Raw genomic sequence first — 20,391 nt, 5'->3', positions numbered from 1 at the left:
TTTAACCCGCTGTTAAACGAGACTGACTTTTACTCACAGGGGCTTCCGGCGACGCGGTAAAAGTTTACAGACTGAGGTTTTCGGGTTGGTTACACTGCAAACGTGGGGCGAAGCCTCACACGTCAGCGGTCCTCACACCGCACGCCCCGCCCGCCAGAGCAGGGCATCGTAAAAAGGGCGTCCCGTATCGATTTCACCCCACTCTGGGCTCGCCGCGGCCCACAGAAATGTGTGCGGTCAGAGATCGCTCTTTAAAAACACACACACACCCATCTGGGGTGTACCTTCTTGGCGCGGGAGAGAGCTCAAAGCTCAGCGGCATAAAGGGAGCCCTATGCTTCTCTCTCTGAAACGCGTGAACGTGTCGGGAGCTTTCCACATCTCAGACCCAGGTTCTCCTCTGCAATGAAGCACGCGTGCGAATTGTACCGCACTCACTGGTCTTTCCAAAGCTTTCACACCCAAAGACATGATTCATGACTGGTAACTGTCAGGAGAGCACTGGAGGAAAACCTCGCAAAAATAAGGAATTGTGAACATTGCTGGAATGTATTCAGGATATGGTGGAAGTGCCACTGAAATGATTTTCTAAATTAATTCAAGGTGTTTTTTGGGGGGGGGGGGGGGGGGGGGGGCAGGCAGCATAAGTCAATGCGCTTGGGCATTGGCAGCTACAAGAGGAGCAGACCTAAATAAAGCGAGATTGTTTTCCCCTTTCTCATGACAACACCCGAAATGTTTCCCTTTCGAAAATGCACACAGCAGCAGAACTCAGCGCTCAAACTTTACTGCCCCCGCAAATATTACCGGGGCGTCTGCTGCCGTGCCAACATGTTGCACAAGCGCCCTTCCCTGGAGCGCTGTGGCCTTCACAGAAGCGTAACACACACTGGCAGTGTGGTCACAGGGTGGGAGAGGCAAGAGGAAAGGTGGCACATGGGGTAAGCAGATCATGTGAGGCCAATATCTAATGCTCCCCTTGAGGCAGAAAGTGCCTCTGCTGTTTCATTCTAATCTATTCCATTCTACTCCATTCTATTTTATTCTAGATCATTCTATTCCATCCTATTATAGTCTAATAGACAAGAATGACGAGGCCAGGAGAGTCCATTCACTCCAGCTGGGTTTTCTGACTGTACCTTGGACCTGAGCTGTCACATTCCTCCCACAATAGGGGCCTGACCGAAGGCTACACTAACCGCAGGCTACACATGACTGACCGAAGGCTACACAAATTGGACAATCAAACTGCCCGGTGAACCAGCGAAGGCTTCTCAGATACTGCTTTGCTCTGCCTCACTTGTAAGTCGCTTTGGATATTCCAAATGAATAAATGTAAATGTAATGTAAAAGTATCAAACAGCGGCGCGAGACACTGCAGGCTTCACAGATCTGACAAATCAAACAGTGCTCGCAGTTGCCAGGAGTAGGTCACACTACACCCCAATTTGCAGAGGGTTCTGGGAGGGCCCCAGAACAACACTGACTCTCCTCTGACAGCAGAGGAGTGTCGCACTGGTCCGCTGCCCACCCAACCCCCCCCCTCCACCAGAAGGCGCATGATGCTATGAAACCCGGCACCACTCGGCCCTTTGTGAGCGGGCCTCCACTGGCAGCCCGCCGCGGCCCGGCCGTTTCATCCGCTGAGCGCACGGCGCCGCCTAATTTGCTGTGAATCGGCCTGCTTGTGCCACCGCGCGCACAGCTGTGGGGGGTGGAGGGGCTTGACTGTAATAAAGGGGAGAGCCGAGCTTGCCCCTCGGCTCAAAGCGGCCTGGCTCCCCAGAACAGACTGCAACTGTTCCGCTGCTGGGCTGCAGCCTGTTCTCAGGACGTTGTCTGCCTGTGTCACAGCAAGCACAGGGACTTATAACAACTAAAAGGTCCACAGTTCACCCTCACAGAAAAACCCCAGAGTGGAAAATGATTCAGAGAAATATACAGGATATACAGTTCCAGCTAGAAGTATTGGACGGTGATATTTTTTAAAAATTTACTCATAAACTATCCAACAATTGAATGCAGGAGAGGCAAAGGTGAACTTTTGGGTGTCTCTTTCACACTCCTACAGCTCTGATTGAACTCCTCAGCCTTCATATTAACTGCCTTGACCAAGAACATGTGATCAGTGACAGAACTTAAAGCCAGGCCATCTTTCAGTAGCATTTATGTGTCCCTTGTTCAGGATACTGAACAATGAATGGTGGTCACTTCTGATGGAGACCATCACGAGCTATGTTCCATCCCATCACTGTATGGTCAATTTAGTGTAACTCCTTCCAGAATCTGTTACTTCAAAGGCAATGACAAAACTTTTTCTGGCATAATTGCTGGAACCAACTGCTGATGGAACCAGATTGCAGATGGTACTTAACCCATTTTGCAACAGTGATTTACTCGTAAGCATCAGGCCCACGTGCAAGTCTTTTTGACATGGTGGCCAACATTTGTGTTTAGTGTGGGCGGACAGCATACCAAGGCCATGCTATCCCACACTGAATATGGCTTAAATATGTGTGTAGCACACAAACAAATGAAGTTTACAATGGTCTCCAGGACCACGTCCTTCTTCAAAAAGTTCCCGCACTGACCAGGATGCAGGAGAGAGCCCGTTGAGGGCCGCAGATCAGAGACAGCCAGGCCAGCTGTGGACAACTGGGAAATCTGCATGCTGACCAAAGCTTCTGTGCGAATGACACGAATGCGTCAAAGGAAGCTAGCAAATCCTGGAGGAAGGAAGCTAGGTGCTGCGCTAATGTGATGACCCAATTCATTTCAGTGGAAAACCTTGAAAACTGGAAATAGGAGTGGGCACTTCAGCTGTTAATAAAGCTTAATAAAAGAATAAATCAAACACACAAAATTGTCTCTAAAACAACACAGGCGGGTACATTTTGCACTTTTGGGGGAGAGAGAGATTGGCTTTTCTTACAGTTGTTCCAGCCAATCGATGTTGTCTTTGGGCTTTGGTTGTGCTGTCCTGCTCAGATCGCTGATATAAATCCGAACGGCTCCTGTGCTTTCTTGTACCAGCCTGACCTGGATCTTGGGTAGACAGGGGGCTGGGAAACCATGCCACTGGGCTCCACAATGGAGGACATCAGAGCCCCAGCAGAAGGGGGCTTCCTCCCTCTGTTGAATGTCCCAGTGGCAGGAGATTCACCCCCAGCCTTTCACTGCTGTCCCCATCCCGCTGCATCAGGACAGCTTTGCGTCTCACAGAGGAGAACCACGCTGCCACCCAAAAACCTCTGAGAAGGAGGCAGGAATGCTGGTGGGAAAATTCCCCAGCAATGAACCCTGAATTCTACTGTTATTAAAACTGGAAAAGGCAGAAAACTAACATGAGATGAAGGAACTCTTATCTTGATGAAATCTCAGTATGACATACAGCATTAGTGCTTTACACGGCACATATAAGTTTCAGCTGAGTGGAATCTCAGAAATAATTTAAGAGAGACGAGACACAAATATTGGAAGCCGTTTCTCTGTGGAGATTAATGATAAATATAAACGTTTCTAATAACAACTGCATCTTACATCTCCCAGTTGTTTCAGATGATACAGAATTCTGAGAATTGTGGAAGATGGTCAAAAGTATGTCACTGATTTTGCAAATTCCCAGTTTCACTTGTAACAACCATTTACTCCTTCTCACCAGTACTACGAAAGAAAAATGTTTCCTGGCAAGTGATTTCCACTATTTCCACATTTTATTCAAACATTACCATGCTGTAAAATACAGCATTTACCCCTAGTTGCTGTTATCTGTGGCTTTAGAAATGTAAATAGAGTAATAGTATATCATGTTATACTGTGTTATAAACTTGCTGTTGTGTTATGCTGCCCTCTGCTGGTATATATTATATATACAACATATTTTTCATTTTATTGGTATGCTTTTCTTTTTTAGAGAATCCCAGATGTTTATTTGGATTTCTACACAAGCATCAGTGGCCTGTTAGCACTCCAAAAACCACATTGTAACTCTCAATGGTGTTTTCCAAACCAGAAAGCAAACCCATTTTACTTCTGTAAAGTGCTCACATCACACAAGATAATCATTTATGATGAAAATGAAATAAGCGTTTGCTTAGACACCAGAGTTTAATAAGAAGGGAAGGGAAATGACCCCGCATTCATAGGACGCGGGTCCTACCTGACACTTCCCGTCCACGCAGACAGACGTCTCATTCTCGCCGCATGGTGTCCCGTCAATAACTTTCTCCGACTGTCGCACGTAGAAACGGAAACCGATGGCCCGACAGTTCAGCTCACAGTGCTGATCCCCTCGAACTGTAACACAAGCGACATTACTTTTATCAATGACTGTTACAACTTCCTATATACTCATCCATTTCCTTGAGCAGCCTACATTCATTCATTACAAAGAAATACCACAAGGGGGCAGTATTGTATTTCTCCAGTGGGATTACAGGCTGAAGTATATTTCGGAAGCTGATAAAAGAAAATGACTAGGAAAAAACACGGACTGTAATACTCTGTGATCCCATTCTCTAATCTGCAGTTTATTTATATTCAAATGATATTACAAGTATTATTACTACACATGTAACCGATTGTATGGTAATTGGAACAATTATCTTTCAGGATTTTAGAAGTTCATGGAGATTCTTGATTTAGAATAAATAAAGTCAATGTTCAATCTGCCAGTGAATTGACACCAGAATTTTAAAACAGCTCAGGAACTGACTTATGTGGTAATGGCATTTATTCATGTCAGACGTTTAAAATGCAGTGATTTAAACACGAAGAAGCTCTGAATAATAACCTCAGTCATCGGAGGATGTGCTCTTCCACATAGCCTGAGAGCATCCAGCATGCCTCCACGCACACACCACAGGGAAGACCCCTCAGTCCAGCCCACGCAATTTAATAGCTATGGTTGGCTGCTTGGAGAATGTTGCACACACTTAATGTTTATTCATAGCAGCTTTGATGTTTTTCATCAGGTGGTAAACCTCAAGAATCCCTTCACTAACAGGGCAACAAAACATTGCCTATTGGAATTGGACCGGGGCCAGGACCTCTGACTCTGCTCCACGCAAAAAGAATTACAGTGAACTCGCTGCCTCCATTATTTGGTTCTTACCGCTGGAACAGCAGATACATTATGTTTTGCGAGAGCTCAATGACCAGGATATGTGAACTCAATGATGTGATCACCAATGTGAAGTGCCGGTGCACTACTCATTTCCTGTGGATCAGCTAATCTCTATTTGCCATAACAGAAGCGCAGACAGAATGGCGGTTACATTTGTCACAAGGTCTTTACAATGCAAGAACATCTATGCCATGATTGCAGTTTGCACCTCAGTGTGAAACTTCCAAGTTCCATCCAGTGAGCCTATTAGAGCAAACCGTCTCTCTTTCTTTCTCCCTCTCTGTCTATTTCTTTCTCTATCTACACTGCCCCCCCCTCTCTCTCTCTCTTCCTCTCTCTCTCTCTCTCTTTCTCTCTTCCTCTCTCTCTCTCTTTCTCTCTCTCTCTCTCTTCCTCTCTCTCTCTCTTTCTCTCTCTTTCTCTCTCTCTCTCTTTCTCTCTCTCTCTCTCGCTCTCTCCCCCCCCATCTCTCTCTCTCTCTCTCTCTCCATCTGGCTCTCTCTCTCTCTGAGCAGTCATTTTCAGGATGACATCCCTGACCCCTGAGTGTGGGACTCGTCCCCCCCACCTCCCTTCCCCGAGCCGCCCCTCGCTGTCCCCCTTTCCTGCGACCTGCGTGCTTGATTTGAGGGCTTCACTCTCAGATAGGCCTCTGATAGGCTTCTGACAGGCAGCGAGGATAATGAGGCAGAGCTCCAGACAGCTCCATTTAGCCTCTGCACACAGCATGCATCTGCTACCCAGTGCACAGCAGTGATGCTCACCATCATAACGCTGCAATTATAACCAAAGGAAATATACATCATCACAATTATACACGCAGTTATACAATACTGGGCCTATGGTGCCTGGAGGTGAACACAGGGGCATGGCTGGGAATGGGAGGAATAAGGAATAATTATGGCGTCCATCAGCGAGGGTAATAGAGTTAGCGCATTGGGGTCAGTGTTTGCTGGTGGTGGAATGAATTGATGGTGCGTGCTCTGGTCAGGGGGCAGACCCCTCTGCACAGAGACTTCCACTCACCTCCCTGCAGATCACTCAAGAGCTCTTCTAAGCGCACCCTCTGAGCCACGTGGCTAATTAGCATTCCTGGACGGAAACTGGGGCTCCATTGGGGTAATTGGATTTGTTAATGCACAGAACTCTAAAGTTAATTATGGGAAAAAGGCTGCTGGAAGTATAGATGTGGCTCACTTTTACCATAAAAGGTTATAAAAAATGCACTGGCAGCATACACACACATGCACATGCCACACCCACACGCATGCATACACACACACACACACACACACACACACACACACACACGCACGTGTGCACTGTTTAAATCCTGCCATAATATGCTGAACTTCACTGTCTGTAAAGTGAATAATCGGTTGTAAAGCACTGGGCCTACAGATTGAATCAGAGAATATGATGATCTTGTGTCGTAAGAAACTAACACCCCCTACAGTAAGAGGATCACCCGACATTGTATGACTGCAGAAGGAACTCCTTTATTTGTTAATTATACAAAATATTCATAAATACAGAGATGGAACCCCATTCAAAATCACATCATTGCTGCTGAGGCCTCCAGATGTTGAGGAAATGTAGCCAAACTGAAGTATGCCACATACTGCATCAAACACTTTATAACCCGCTTACTATCCTAACTGCTTTTACAGTCATAACTGAAGACAGCCCAGACTATGACAGTATCTAAATTGTTACATAAAAGGTTAATTGAACATGGAAAATGGGCAAATGACAGGGGCTTGGCAAATGGATTTCAAGAAAATGTAACTCTTAAGGGGATTCCTGGAGGTTTCATCTGAAGATGTAAAACAATTCAGCTGAACAATTGCATGTGTCCAATATTTATTTTACTTATTTAAGCCTTACAGAATATCACAACTCCAACGCTGTCTCATCTGTTGAGATTACAGTACACCACACTGTGATTAAAGGCTACGGTTGAGGTTTGATTTGTTATGACTTGAGGTGAGGAGTTTTGCAACAGACCAGATATTTTGGCCAGTAACCAGGGTTAAGGTTTGCCAAGCAACCCAAACGCCTCATAAATCATGATGAGGCAGGGTTAACAGACAATAAACCCTGTACAGTGATCAATTAGAGAAAATTACCTGCCTAACACAGTGTGCTTCCCTGCTCTTCTCTGGGAGAGATAGGTGGAGGCCCCCGGGCCCAGCGGGGCTGGCAAGAAGCAGTTGAGTGGGGAAATGCCAAAGCAGGCTTTTCCCCCTCTCTAACAGGCTCCAGAAGCTATACTGTAGCAGTCTCACAACCACCTAGAGCAGTGTCATTTCAGTTTCAAACAGTGAACTTGCTCGGGTTTGCAAAATGGTTTTAGTGCAAATAAGTCAGCAGCTATAATGGAACACCCACTGGTATACACCCACCAGGGGTATGTTTTGGCATCTGCATTTGAATTGGTGGGAAAGGAGCCCTCTATTACAGATAAGTTAATTACCTTAGAAGTGCAGAGTGTTGCTCTAAAAGGGAAGTGCATGTGCTTCAGCTAAAGCTGAGAAGAGCCCCAAAGTAGTTCAGCAAGTATTGAAAAGATCTCATAGCATCAGGGACTGGTGCCACTGCCATTCAGACGTGACATGGTTTACCTCCGAGTGGCTCAGTGACAGGGACGGAAAAGGGCATCTCCTTTCAGAGACTCTTACTTTCGTTGAAAGGCTCCCACTGGTACAGTCGGCCCATGAAGGGGTGGCTGTTGTAAGAAGAGCACTGCGCCTCTCTGATGCTCTTGCTAGCTGGGGGACAGGACTACAGACAGACAGACAGATAGACAGACATGAAACCCCTGCAGACACTGATGCAGGGTCAATTGCATTTAGCACATCAACATTTATACAGGCGGATATTTATTGAAATTAATTTCCTTCGTCATGGGTACAGCAGCAGTGGTCTATCTGGGATTCAAAATCACAACCTTCTGGTTATAAGCCATGTTCCCTGGCTCATAGCGACAGGACAGTGGCATTAGAACCAATGCCCCTTTGAGGGCAAGGCTGGGCGTGTGCACGCTTCTGACAGTGACTGAGTACAGGTTATGCGGCTTGTTTTTGGGGGTCATGGGGGGGATGTGACACGCCTCTCGGGCTGCTGGAGAGGCCTGCGCTGGGATCAGGCACGCCGCATTCTTCCCCCCGGGACAATTCCTACCTTTACAACCGCCTGCCAAAGGAAGTCCACCTCCACACCGAAAACCTTCCCCGTCTCTACAAGCCCACGATCACAGTAAACATCTACCACTTTCTCGTTCATTTCGCACCGATGGGCGATGAGCGATTTACACCCAAATTACAACCCCCGTGGTCCCGTCAAGTCCACCAAGCATGTCACACTCCCGTACTGCAATCTATAAAAAAGCTTAATAAGCTCCCACATCTGGATTTATCATTCATTTGGCCTACGCAAGAATTTAGTTGAGCTGAATTTGGAAGGAAAATATTGAAAGAAAGTGAATTGATTTGCTGTACTATCTTGAAGCAGTGAAAACTAATGATTACAGCCTATTCAGATCAGGAAACTGATTTATTACCAAACCCCAAAGCTTAAAAATGGGATGAAAGAGAAGTCTCCATGTGGAAGCGGTCCTTACGTTAATGTTGCACATTTTGTATCGTTTCTCGGCTCCTGTGCAGGCCGTCACAGGCAGGGGGCTGAGGGGTCCAGGCTGCTGAGGAGACCCCCCATAGGGCATGCCGCTGGTATGAGGGTCACGCTGGGAATTGTGGGCCGGGTCGGGCTGGTAGAGGGAGGCCCGGGCCGGGTGTGTCCTGGGCTGGGGCGTGTGGGGCCGGTGGCGGGTGACGTCGTAGCTGTAGGCAGGGCTGAACTTTCCGTAGGGCTGCTGGTGGCCCCTGTGCTGGGCTGATGTCTGGGGGCCGCCCGGGGGAGTGTGCCGCCGGCTACGGGTTCGGGAGCCACCCTGGCCCTGGCCAGTGTCCGTCTGCAGGGGCACGACATAGGGCATCCTCCCGTAGCCATACTTCCCAGGGACGATGTGCTTTTCTCCGCCCCTCCTGGACACGGATGCACAGTCTCATTGGACACACATTCTCATTGGACACGCGATCTCATTGGATGCACAGTCTCATTGGACACGCACTCTCACTGGACACACAGTCTCATTGGACATGCACTTTCATTAGCACTGGATGTTCTAGCTGTGAACGTTAGGGGCACTGGGGAAAATGTGCCTTATTGTCTATAAAAGGACTCTTACCCATACATTCATGTGCTACTTAGTGATTCCACTCACAGAGATCTTCTACTAAATTTAACCAGGCAGTGGGAAGAAATTCAGTGGTCACTTGAAAACTAAGACTAAAGACAACAAGCTGATTGCAAATCACTTTTAGATACATGATCCCTATCTTACCATGACAGTCAAGATTCTTTAGATAAGCTGATATTCTCACCAAAAGGGCTGGTTGCTATTTTGCTGCTCGGATCTCCCTAATAAAACCCCCATTAATCAACTGTCAGTTCTATTTATTTAAAGCCTTTTTAAGTCAGACTCGCAGGAAGGAGGCCACAAACAGGCCGGGCACAAACAGACATTGACTCTATTTATAAAAGAATATCTTTAAACTGGAAAGGAGTCAAATAAGTCATAGAGCCCATTGAGTCACATTTCAGCCGGGCTGCTCAACATGCAGTGCACTCGGGTAGCCATCAGAAAGGCACCAGCCTGCTGGAGACACTGGGCCCGCTGTTCGAAAGCGAGGGGAAAGCCCAAACACCTTCGGGGAGGGAGACTGCAGTACCTGCGACCGGGGCGGGGGTCTCGCTGAAGGACCCTCGGGTCTCTGTGGCTGCCCGGGCGCGTCCCGTTTGAGTAGAGGGGATGTCCCGTGTCTCGGTGCAGGGGGACAGAGGGGCGCAGGGCTGATACCACATGGCCAGAGGACAGTGGAGGGAGGGCAGGGGGGTAAGGGGGAGGGCGGGTGTATGCTGGCAGGCAGGTGCGGGTCTGCTCCTGCACCCCTCCCCCACACGTGCGGGAGCAGGATGCCCAGGGTCCCCAGGGACCCCAGGAGCCCGACGCTTCCCCCTCCCCAGCAAGAGGGTCCTGCTGGGGCTCTATCCTCTGAGGAACCTGCAAGCACATACAGCAGAGGGGGTTAGTGCTGCTTTAGACACTACACACACATTCATACATGTGCATGCACGCACACATGCACACAAACACACACACACACACACCTACATGTACAGTACATGTACATGCACACACACACACTGACACAATCCTATACACATACGTGTGGACGCACATGCAACTGTGTATGTATATCTATGCGCACACTGTCAGAATTGCATGCATGCCTGCATAACTGTACACATACACGTACACTCACAGGTGCATGTGCCTATACACACACGCAGACAGACACACACACACACACACACCATTCCATACATACAGCGTGCCTCTATGCACTGGACAGCTGTTACAGCCCTATGCATTTCTTGCTATCTTCAGAGTAATTACTCCTTCCCTTTTCCAAAGCTGAATCATGAAAGATGCTACTGACATGTACAGTACTGCTCCTTTTGTACTTTTCACATATCAAGTCCCTGTGACCGTGGCCCTGGTACTGACCGCAAGCATTCACCAACATTCCCCGTGTTCCTGTCTCTCAGCACAGACTTGCCAACACAGGCTATCACAGGCTATCACTCAACTCTCTGGCTGAAGAGACGCAGCCAATGGCAACCAATCCTCCGGACAGAGTGATGAAATCTGGCGCTCAGAGAGGAAATTTGTCCCTATTAATCCCAACCTCTCAAAATAAACACTCAAACATACAACCAAAGCAAGGTGAGAAGGGGCTCGAAAAAAAAAAAATGGTCCAAAAATACACACATGAGCGCGGCTGTTCAGCTTTCTTTCTGTCAGACAGAGATACCCGGCAATTCAGAGTGGCCCCCGACATCACACCTCCACCAAAACCCAAAACCCTGTAACCTGAACCCACTGTCGTCTCCAGGGTCATGCTGAGGTCAAACAGCTGGATAGGAGGTGCTCCAGGGCGGGGTCAGACAGCCACTCTCCTAAGATGGAGAGGAGCCCCTCCCCAGGGTAGCCCCTAGGACCAGACAGATCCAAATCTCTCCCAGTATCTTTCAGTCCTCTCTCTGTCTATTCATGCTCTTGTGGGGGGCGGGGGGGGGGGGGGGGGGGGGGGTGACGGTGTGACAGCTGGCACTCCCTTCATCTGTACCCCTGAGACTGTTTGTCATGCCCTCCCACTGCTGCTCACATCTATGAATGGACAGATTTACACTTTGCTCAGATTTCCCTGGAGGACTTTGATAAACTAATACAATGCCTGCATTTAAAAGGAAAGACCACTCCAATCAATTATATTGGGGTTTGATTAAAAAAACACACACTGCCCTTGCAGAAACTATAAACCTGCCTGTGATATTCAAGCGTGCCCTCTACAGATTAGAGCTCTGAACAGATTTGGTCAGAAATTGTCTGAAGGACCTGCTTGTGCCCCTTGCTCAGACCTATTACCCAGAATCCTTTGCCAACAGTAGTCATGTAGTCATGTGGTTAAACAGGCACATGTCTCTGAAACTGTGACAGTACAAGGGAGTCAGCAAATTTATTGTCATGCGCACTTATTCCACGCCAGACAAAGGAAGAGGGATAGGCCTGAGAATCGAATACCTGCCTTTAACACTAATCCGTAAGTGACCAGAGCTCAGAAACCACAGAAACCTCTACACCGTAGTTCCCCACATACCTTTCTGTGCTGTGCGTTGTGCTGGCAGTTCAGGAGGTTTGGCCCAAGCAGCAGCAGAACCATGCAAATTCTGCACAGAGGAAACCACAGACAGGTCACACACAATTAGGAGCCTCCTGAGTTTTCAAACATGCTCGGCTCACTTTAAGAGCAAACCCAGTGAGTCCATGGCATGTAACACCAATGAACACAAGCCTCAACATTCCAAAACCACATCCCGGAAATGCTCTGAAAGCAATCGGTGATCAATATTATCTTACCTTAGTATCCGGACGGAGGTCTCTATCATAGCTCGCAGACTGTAAGGGGACCAGCGTCTGGAGAGAGGGATGTGTTGTGTTTCCAAAAAGGGGCAGAAATAAATATCTTTCCTTGTGATAAGAGCATACAGAGGTGAGCATTAATCACTGCATGCAATGTGCTTCATTTTATGAAAACCTGCGCACGTCTTTTGACCAAAACTTTTGAAGCATTGCAATAAAAAGCAAATACATAATTTTGTGTTTATTCTTCATACAAAGTGGGATGTAATGTCAGCCCTATGTTGGAGACAATGCAGAAGTTTTCTGTGATTTGCTGTGAATTCAAAACCGGATTACTCCACGCTTTGTCACACAGAGAAACAACTAATATCAGAAAGGGTAAGTTCTGCTGTTTATTCTGATATGCGGTAAGCCTATGTTGTGAAGCGATAGGGACTTTGTGACTTATTCAACCGAGAAACAGTAGTGTTAAAATGGGTGAAGAAATTAGTAAAGATATTGCTTTGCAGAAATTTGATCTGTCTTTATAAAGTGATTACTTCAGTATGTACAAATATATGGCTAGCATCATTACAAAGCTCCGGTTCCGCTCTTTCTTGTGATATGTGTTCCATATCTATGCAATGTCGTGTTCATGAGTAATTCAAACAAGAGTAATGGATGTGGAGATGGACGCAGAGCTGTATGTAGATTGTAACTATGATTAAATTTGATGTAAATTCAAAATTACTTTTCTCGACAACACTTCGTGGCATAGACAAGCAACTAGCATGGTTAGATGAATACTTCCTGAGCAATTCAACCAAGTAGAAGGGATGTGAATTTGGACACAGGCTGCGTCTGTCAGACTTTAAGGGTTAAAAGACATTTTTTGTGACAAATGCAAATGAAAAAATAATTTTTTAAAGATTTTTTTTCCAGACACCCCCTCAAAATTTTGCTGTTGAGGCTTTCAGGAGGTCTCAGCTGTCAATCAAGGGGTCTCGGACCCCCCAAGACCCCCCCGTATTTTGCAACCTGGTGCTCCCCTACTTCACAGCAGGGCTTGGTGTCCTCTGTTGCCCCTCCCCTCTGTTTACTTCTGTGAGCCTTTACAGGGCTACTCTCTGAATGAACAGGATCTCCTCTGCCTTCCTGACCTTGTACTATGATCTCTGATGCTTAATGCTGATAACAGCTCTCTTGCTGTGAAAACTGGTACACCTTTAGACAGGGAGGTCTAAGCAACTCTCAGGTGAGAACCCTTAATTCTGACGGTAAAACGCCTCTGGTTGGCTGTCGCTCACGACAAACGACACCTGTCGTTTGGAAATGCTACGGTGAAACGGAGCCTGCGACCCTCACCCATTCACCGTGACACTAAAGCTTTGTTGAAGCCTGTTCTCACGGTCTCAGAAGAATGAATTTCCAGAGATGACAACCCTGAAACTCGTAGTAGAAAGTATGGATCCATTTCACATAATGTTTGGACAACATCCAAAAATGACGCGATGTTCAAAAAAAGATACAGAATAAATTCCCGCGGGGCACGGGCATACCCTGCAAAAATATGTGGAGAACCAGACCAACGAAGCAGCAAGAAAGGATGAAATAATTCAGACAGACAGGGCACGGAATGAAGAGTGTAACTGATTACCAAGTATGTAATTTCAACAAATTGCGATTTTACGCATGTGCATATATTTTAGAAAAAAGAAAAGGAATATTCTATCGGACCATCTGGGCTCTATACTTGAAACGTAATCATACGAGGGTCGCATAAAAAGCAATACAAGTCTCAACTGGCGCTATGATTTCCTTGTTAAAGTCACCATTTCAAATTATCAGTACAGCTGACACCTCGTATTAATACTACATCGAGACGATGTCCACGGCGGAAGGGTTGGGGTGGCGTTAAACAATAAACCAACATAACAGGCGGTTTATTTTCACAAATTTAAAGTTTCTCTTTTTGTGTAAATTCACTCCACATTCTAAAAAAAATGACAGGGAAAATCGGCAAGTTCTCTGTAACCGCAGTGTCCCCAGACCACAGCCGATGGTACTTTCTGTGCACTGTGGACTCTTCCTCAGTTCCACATGCAAGCCTTTTATGATATATGATATTAATAAAAAATCATCTCGTCAGGTGAGAACATAAAAAATAAGGGGACAAACTGCCTGTGGTGTTAATTGTGCATGTGCAGACGTCTTCACCACGATGGAGAGAGATTGGAGCGACCGGAGCAATTGACTTTAAAATGTAAAAGTGCGCGGAGGGGACGCAACTAAAGAATTCTGACAGACGATCCACTGAGATCATGCCAATTACCTTCAAAAAGCGTATATGAATGCACACATTAATAGTATAGCCCCAGATATGCAGATCCGTTTTCTGCGTGGGGATAAAATCTAGTTTCCCTTCATTATCTTGATAGAAATAAATGTTTCGAGTGATTGATAACTCCTGTTGCGGTGCACACCTCCATGCATTCTCTGAATGTAATCCCCGAATGCATATATATTTTAGAGAACAGAATGAAACCGTGAGATTCCGCGAACATGCTGGAGAAATGGTTCACGTGCTAAACAAAATGCCACAATTAAAGTTTAAACACATTTATCAAACTGCTTTCCCAGGAAGGTGAGGTAGCTACGCGCTTCATATAGCCTATTTAGCGTTAAGAAAGGTATTTACCAAAAACTGAAAATTGTTGCGCCGGGAAAAATCAAAACAATTAGGAACAATTATGAAGATTAATAATAATAATAACAACAACAATAATAATGAAAATGTAATAACTAATGACATGAATAATACAATGATAACATTTGTCTGTTTTTCATTTTCTTCTCCTGAAATGTTATTACCTCGTGGGAGTGTGTAGGTGAGCGCTGCTGCGTTCCTTCAGCAGCCGATATCTTCTTGGAGTCGGAGAACGTGCAAACTCGCGCACCAGGTTAGTTCATAAATCCGAGTGGAAGCGCGAAGTCCAAGCGTTCAAAGTTAAAGCCACCGAAACATAATATCCTATTCCCGATCATTTCCCCAAATCCAAAGTTAGCCTGTGTGACCGTGCATGAGTCCTCTCGGTTCTCCGCATTCTGGGCAACTTTTCCTCAGCGAGCGAAAGCCATGGGAACCGCACGGAGAAAACAAAGTGCTGCGCCCCCTTTCGCTGCTTTCATCGTATAAACTCGATGTGAGCGGGTGTGTGCAAAGGTCAGGGTTTCGAGTTTCTAAACAAAAAAGATCTACAGCTGTTTGACGATCAAGCACATGGGGGACTTTATCGCGCCAGTGACTTTAATGAACCAAACCATAAACCACAACAGAATGGCACACGCAGCGCACTCCAGTGCGTGCTATTATAAATAAGAGCAGTATTCAAACTTGTGCAATCGCTGTGGCACCATTGCGCGGGGCGTACATCTCACTGATTTACGTGAGGAAGACAACAGAAGCCTGGAGGTCAGCCTGATATCTGGAATGGTGAAGCTCCTATTGGCCACAGTGCCACAGTGACAGCTCGAGGTCTTGCCACCGTGAAGCGCTGTTCCCTGCAGACCGTCTCGCACCGTGGGTGGCTACCAACACTCTCCTCACAGGGCGAATATGGAGTGAACTATGGCACATCTCCAAGACAACAGCAGAAGCCTGCATCACATCTGTATTTAAGGGACCATGTTTGGTCACTGCATCTAACTTGGACAATAGCAGATATCAGCTCCCGCGAAACAAGAATGTAGGGCACACAATCGCTATTCCTGGGGGATAAGGATGCCTTAGGCATGGTCACCATATCCGTGTCACCAATGTGTAAAATAGCGTCCTGTCATTTACAGCACAAAGGACATAGGAATGTATATCTGAAACCCTGTGTTATCTATATGTTGAGTGGCTAAATAATGTTCTCTTCCAGGGACGTTAATATCAAATTACACAGAATTTCTTTCTTGTGGCTGCTCACCTCGAGGGGCTCCTTGGTGAGTTCAATGCGAGGTAATTCTGTTCATCACTGAGGAAACGTGTCAAAACATAATTTCAAATTTGACATACTTTACAGTGGTTTCCCTACAAAGAGATCTACAATAACGGCCAATTCATACTAGAATCAAAGATAAAATGCATGCATGCGACAGACGAACATATTGTACATCGAATGTACCGGTTTTCCGCTGCCACCGTGGCTTGAATAAAAATCCAACCAAACTTTACAGCTCTAACATGGAGAAAAGTAATGTTAATGGCCTAATCAAAACTCCAGCCAAAGCTGAACCACAAAGGCTGGTGGTCCGTTTGCGGCTGGTGCTGTTTTCAACACAGAGAGTGACGTGTCGCTGGAGAGTGTCTCGCTCCACTGGTAAAAGGAAAACCGCCGCTCTATTAAATAAAAAAAGGTTTTGTGAAAGTCCGTGGCTTTGTTCTCCTTGGCTTGCGGAATTGCCTAATTTGACTTGATAAATGGAATTCATGCTTGGTTGAGCATCCCTCCAAAGCTGGTCCTGTAGCCTTGGCCGGACATGTCTGTGGTGTGACATGTGCCTTTGAGGTTTTAAAGCTCAAGCCTCAAAAGGTGCTGACAAAATAATCATTTCATTTCAATTAGGACCCGCTCCCCTCGCTGTATGTCATTACACTGTTACTTTCCCCTGGCTGGGGCAACATTGCTTCTGAGCGCGTAATGTTGTTATTAACCCCTCCATTGCTGAACGCGGGTCATGGGTGACTGAGCCCAATTAGAAAAGCTTAATGAATTTCAGTTCCGGTTGACCCGCTCACACTATGCAACAAATCTTTATAAAGGACTATGCCAACAATGTTTCATAGGACAAAAATGCTAAGCCCTCTGGACTTTTAGAGGGCCTTAGGGTTGATGTTCAGACTTGAGATAGTGCCTCACCCTCTGCTGTCTACAGAGACCCTGCTGAGGCCAGGGGGACGGCACACACTGTTGCATCTGCTTTGCTCTAACACTGCAGGACAATGTTCTGTGTATGTTACTTAGTGCCGTGTCTCACAGTGTGCGGTTCATCAAAGTGTTAAAAAAGTGTGATTGTAGCGCCAGCCCGACCCTGCTACATTAATAACAGCACTCCACAGCTCATCAGCACCACCAACTCCTCTAGTATTTCTGTGCCTGCTAATCCCTGTATAAACATGGTTTCACATTGCACTTTCCAAAGAGATGGAATCCACTCTGCTAATTATATAAGATTTACTGTTTGAGGGAATAATTTACTTTTAATTAAAATACTTCTGAAGGAATGTAAATAAGCCATTTATTTATAGGATACATTTTATGTATGTATGTATGTATGCACATGTCAGACTGAGATTTTTTTATTTGTGAATCACTCAACTCTGCAACAGTGCACCCCAAAAAAGGCATAAAATGATAAACCATAAAAGAATAAAAAAATAAGAACTGAAATGTCAAAAATTAGTAAGTATTCATCCACCTTGTTTTGTAGCTATTACAGTTGAGATAAGTCTCAATTAATTTTGCACAGCGTGATGAAGCAATATTAGCCCATTACTCCTTGCAAAATTGCTCAAGCTGTACCAGGTTAGTTGGGGAGTGGCGATGGACAGCAATTTTGAGGTCTTTCTACAGATGCTTGATGGGGTTAAGGTCAGCACTCTGACTGGGCCACTCAAGGATGTTAATTTTCTTCATTTTAAGCCAATCCAGTGTTGCTCTGGCAGTGTGCTTTGGGTAGTTTTTCAGCTGAAACACAAACTTCCTCCCTAGTTTACACTTTCTGGCAGAGGGGAGTAGGTTTCTATCCAGAATCTCCATGTATTGTGCAGAATTCATCTTCCCATCAATCTTGTCCAGATTGCGAGTCCCTGCTGCTGAAAATCACCCCCATAACATGATGCTACTAGCAGCAGGTTTCACTGTGTAGATGGTGTTTCCTGATGTGCAGTGTTAGCTTTGCACCACACATACAGCTTAGTCTTTCAGCCAAGAAGTTCCACTTTGGTCTCATCAGACCACAAGACCTTCTGCCATATCTTTGTAGTATCTTCCAAGTGATGTTTTGCAAAGTCTTTATGGGCAAACAAGTGCTTTTTTCAGGAAGGGCTTCTTCCTTGCCATTCTTCCATAAAGGCCCTTTTTGTGCAATAGCTTGGAGAATGATGACCCATGGACATCATTTTCAGTTGCAGCCACTGACTTCTGTAGCTTGGTTAGAGTGACAGTTGGCATCACAGTAGCCCCTCTGACAAGTGTCATTCTTGTTTGGTGAGTAAGTTTAGGGGTGCGGCCTGCCCTAAGCAGTGTGGCTGTAGTTCCATATTTCTTCCACCTCTGTATGATGGAGTGCACTGAGCTCCAAGGTATGCTCAGTGCCTTTGAAAAGTTCTTGTATCCTTCCCCAGATTTGTGCTTCTCCACAGTTATATCCCTCACTTGTTTTGAATGCTCTTTTCTTTTCATTTTGGTTTGTTCAATGGAAAATCCAACCATACTGTTTGACTTTATAGAGAGGGAAGTAATTCACAAATTCAAAACAGGTGATCCACTAACGGAGACCATCAACAAATTGGATGAGTTTATAAGACACTACCTTGCACCTGACTAACGTTAGCCTCATAATTACAAAGGGTATTAAAAGTTTTTGTATATCAAAGTTTTATTTTTATTTTTTTTTTCCTAAATTTTCGAAAGGTTTCGGACATTTCTTTTGATTTGTCATGATGTACTTACTTTAGTTTTTTCCAGTTGGTCTACACAGTAGACTAGTTTTAGTGTGTGTGTGTGTGGTGTGTGTATGAACTGAAATTGAATGGTAGGGGTCCAGTTGGAATATTGCACATTAGATGCATATTAATGGATAATCTCCACAGCATCATTTCAAAAGGAGCAGAGATATTACATGAATGTGACAGGGACCATTCACTAGGATTGCCCACCTTTATACACTTGAAGAATGTTCTTCTTTTATTAAAGCAGCTTAAACTCACCCGGAAGGCTTTTTACCCTGCTGCCATAATGGGATTTTGCAGGTTACAGAAAAGATTCCTGACTGACAGCAGCGCTTGCATGGTATTGCAAAGTCAAATAATATTAACTAAACCCTATCTATGACAGACTCTCTTTTTCCTTTAATGGGAAAACTTGCTTGTCAATACCAAAGAATTCCTTGCCCTCCCTCAACAATTGTGACAGATTACATTCTCTGGCTGTGCAGGCCATTTGGGGGAGGGGAACTTGAAAGTAGCAATGTGGAGCAGTGATCAGAGCAATGAAGTAGAACAGTGATCAGAGGAACAGTGTGCAAAAGTAGCCAAGGCTGTAATGCGGTGCAGTGGCCAGGGCAGCAGTGTGGAACGGCAGTCAAGGCCAGAGCAGTGGTTAGAGTGGCAGTGTGTCATCATGGCAGCAGTTTTGGAGCAGTGGTCTGAGTGGCAGTGTGTCGTCATGGCAGCCGTGTGGAGCAGTGGTTTGAGTGGCAGTGTGTCGTCATGGCAGCAGTGTGGAGCAGTGGTCAGAGCGGCACTGTGTCGTCATGGCAGCAGTGTGGAGCAGTGGTCAGAGCGGCACTGTGTCGTCATGGCAGCAGTGTGGAGCAGTGGTCAGAGAGCCACTGTGTCGTCATGGCAGCAGTGGTCAGAGCAGCAATGTGGAGCAGTGGTCAGAGTGAAAGTGTGTCATCATGACAGCAATTTGCAGCAGTGGACAGGGCTAAGCAATGTAGAAAGACAACCTTACTGCCCATACTGTCCCTCAAATGCCTCACACATTGCCACCATCTGAATGAAAACTCAGCCCTGTCAGGAGTACTGACCTGGATTCCAAAACAGGATGTGTGCCTATATTTCCTCCCTCTTTCACAGAGGAGAACAAGCTCCCGCTTGCCTCAGGTTTTTACCAGACACGTGTTTGTTTTTACGACTTAGACGCTGGTCTCAACTTGACAAACTTACAAACAGCAATATACATTTTCTCTCTCATTATAGCGTGGCGTTTCCAATCAAAGCAGAGAGCGGTCTAATTAAAAGACAGGAAGTTTTAATATTAAGATGGTTTTCACCACTCTGTGTCTGCGTGGGTGTGTATAGACAGACTAGCCTGTGGCTGGGCTGGCGCATGCAGCACAGAGCAGCAGTAATCTGGCTAAGAGACAGTGCAAGGCCATCATGTCAGAGATGTACACACAGTGCTGTGTCTATCTAACAGCTGGGCCAATGAGCTCCCAGAATACTCTCTCACTTCGCCACTGTGAG

The 20,391-nt window shown here is 45.9% G+C and overlaps 1 protein-coding gene across 1 annotated transcript in view; it reads right to left on the bottom strand.

Annotated features, from left to right (window-relative positions):
- Window positions 1–12,232, bottom strand: part of LOC118787723 (thrombospondin type-1 domain-containing protein 4-like) — a 34,220-nt gene extending 21,988 nt beyond the window's left edge. The window contains exons 1-6 of the mRNA XM_036543357.1: window positions 12,171–12,232; window positions 11,911–11,980; window positions 9,919–10,250; window positions 8,748–9,171; window positions 7,807–7,909; window positions 4,160–4,296 (exon numbers count right to left, since the gene is read on the bottom strand). Coding sequence (XP_036399250.1) covers window positions 4,160–4,296; window positions 7,807–7,909; window positions 8,748–9,171; window positions 9,919–10,250; window positions 11,911–11,980; window positions 12,171–12,199 — 1,095 coding nt within the window. The 5' untranslated portion in view covers window positions 12,200–12,232. The remainder of the gene's footprint in view (window positions 1–4,159; window positions 4,297–7,806; window positions 7,910–8,747; window positions 9,172–9,918; window positions 10,251–11,910; window positions 11,981–12,170) is intronic.
- Between the last annotated feature and the right edge of the window lie 8,159 nt (window positions 12,233–20,391).

Source organism: Megalops cyprinoides, chromosome 13 (genome assembly GCF_013368585.1).
Source record: "Megalops cyprinoides isolate fMegCyp1 chromosome 13, fMegCyp1.pri, whole genome shotgun sequence".
In the NCBI taxonomy this organism is placed as follows: Eukaryota; Metazoa; Chordata; class Actinopteri; order Elopiformes; family Megalopidae; genus Megalops; species Megalops cyprinoides.
Note: the sequence above shows the minus strand (reverse complement) of the source record. Positions and strands in the feature narration are given on the sequence as shown.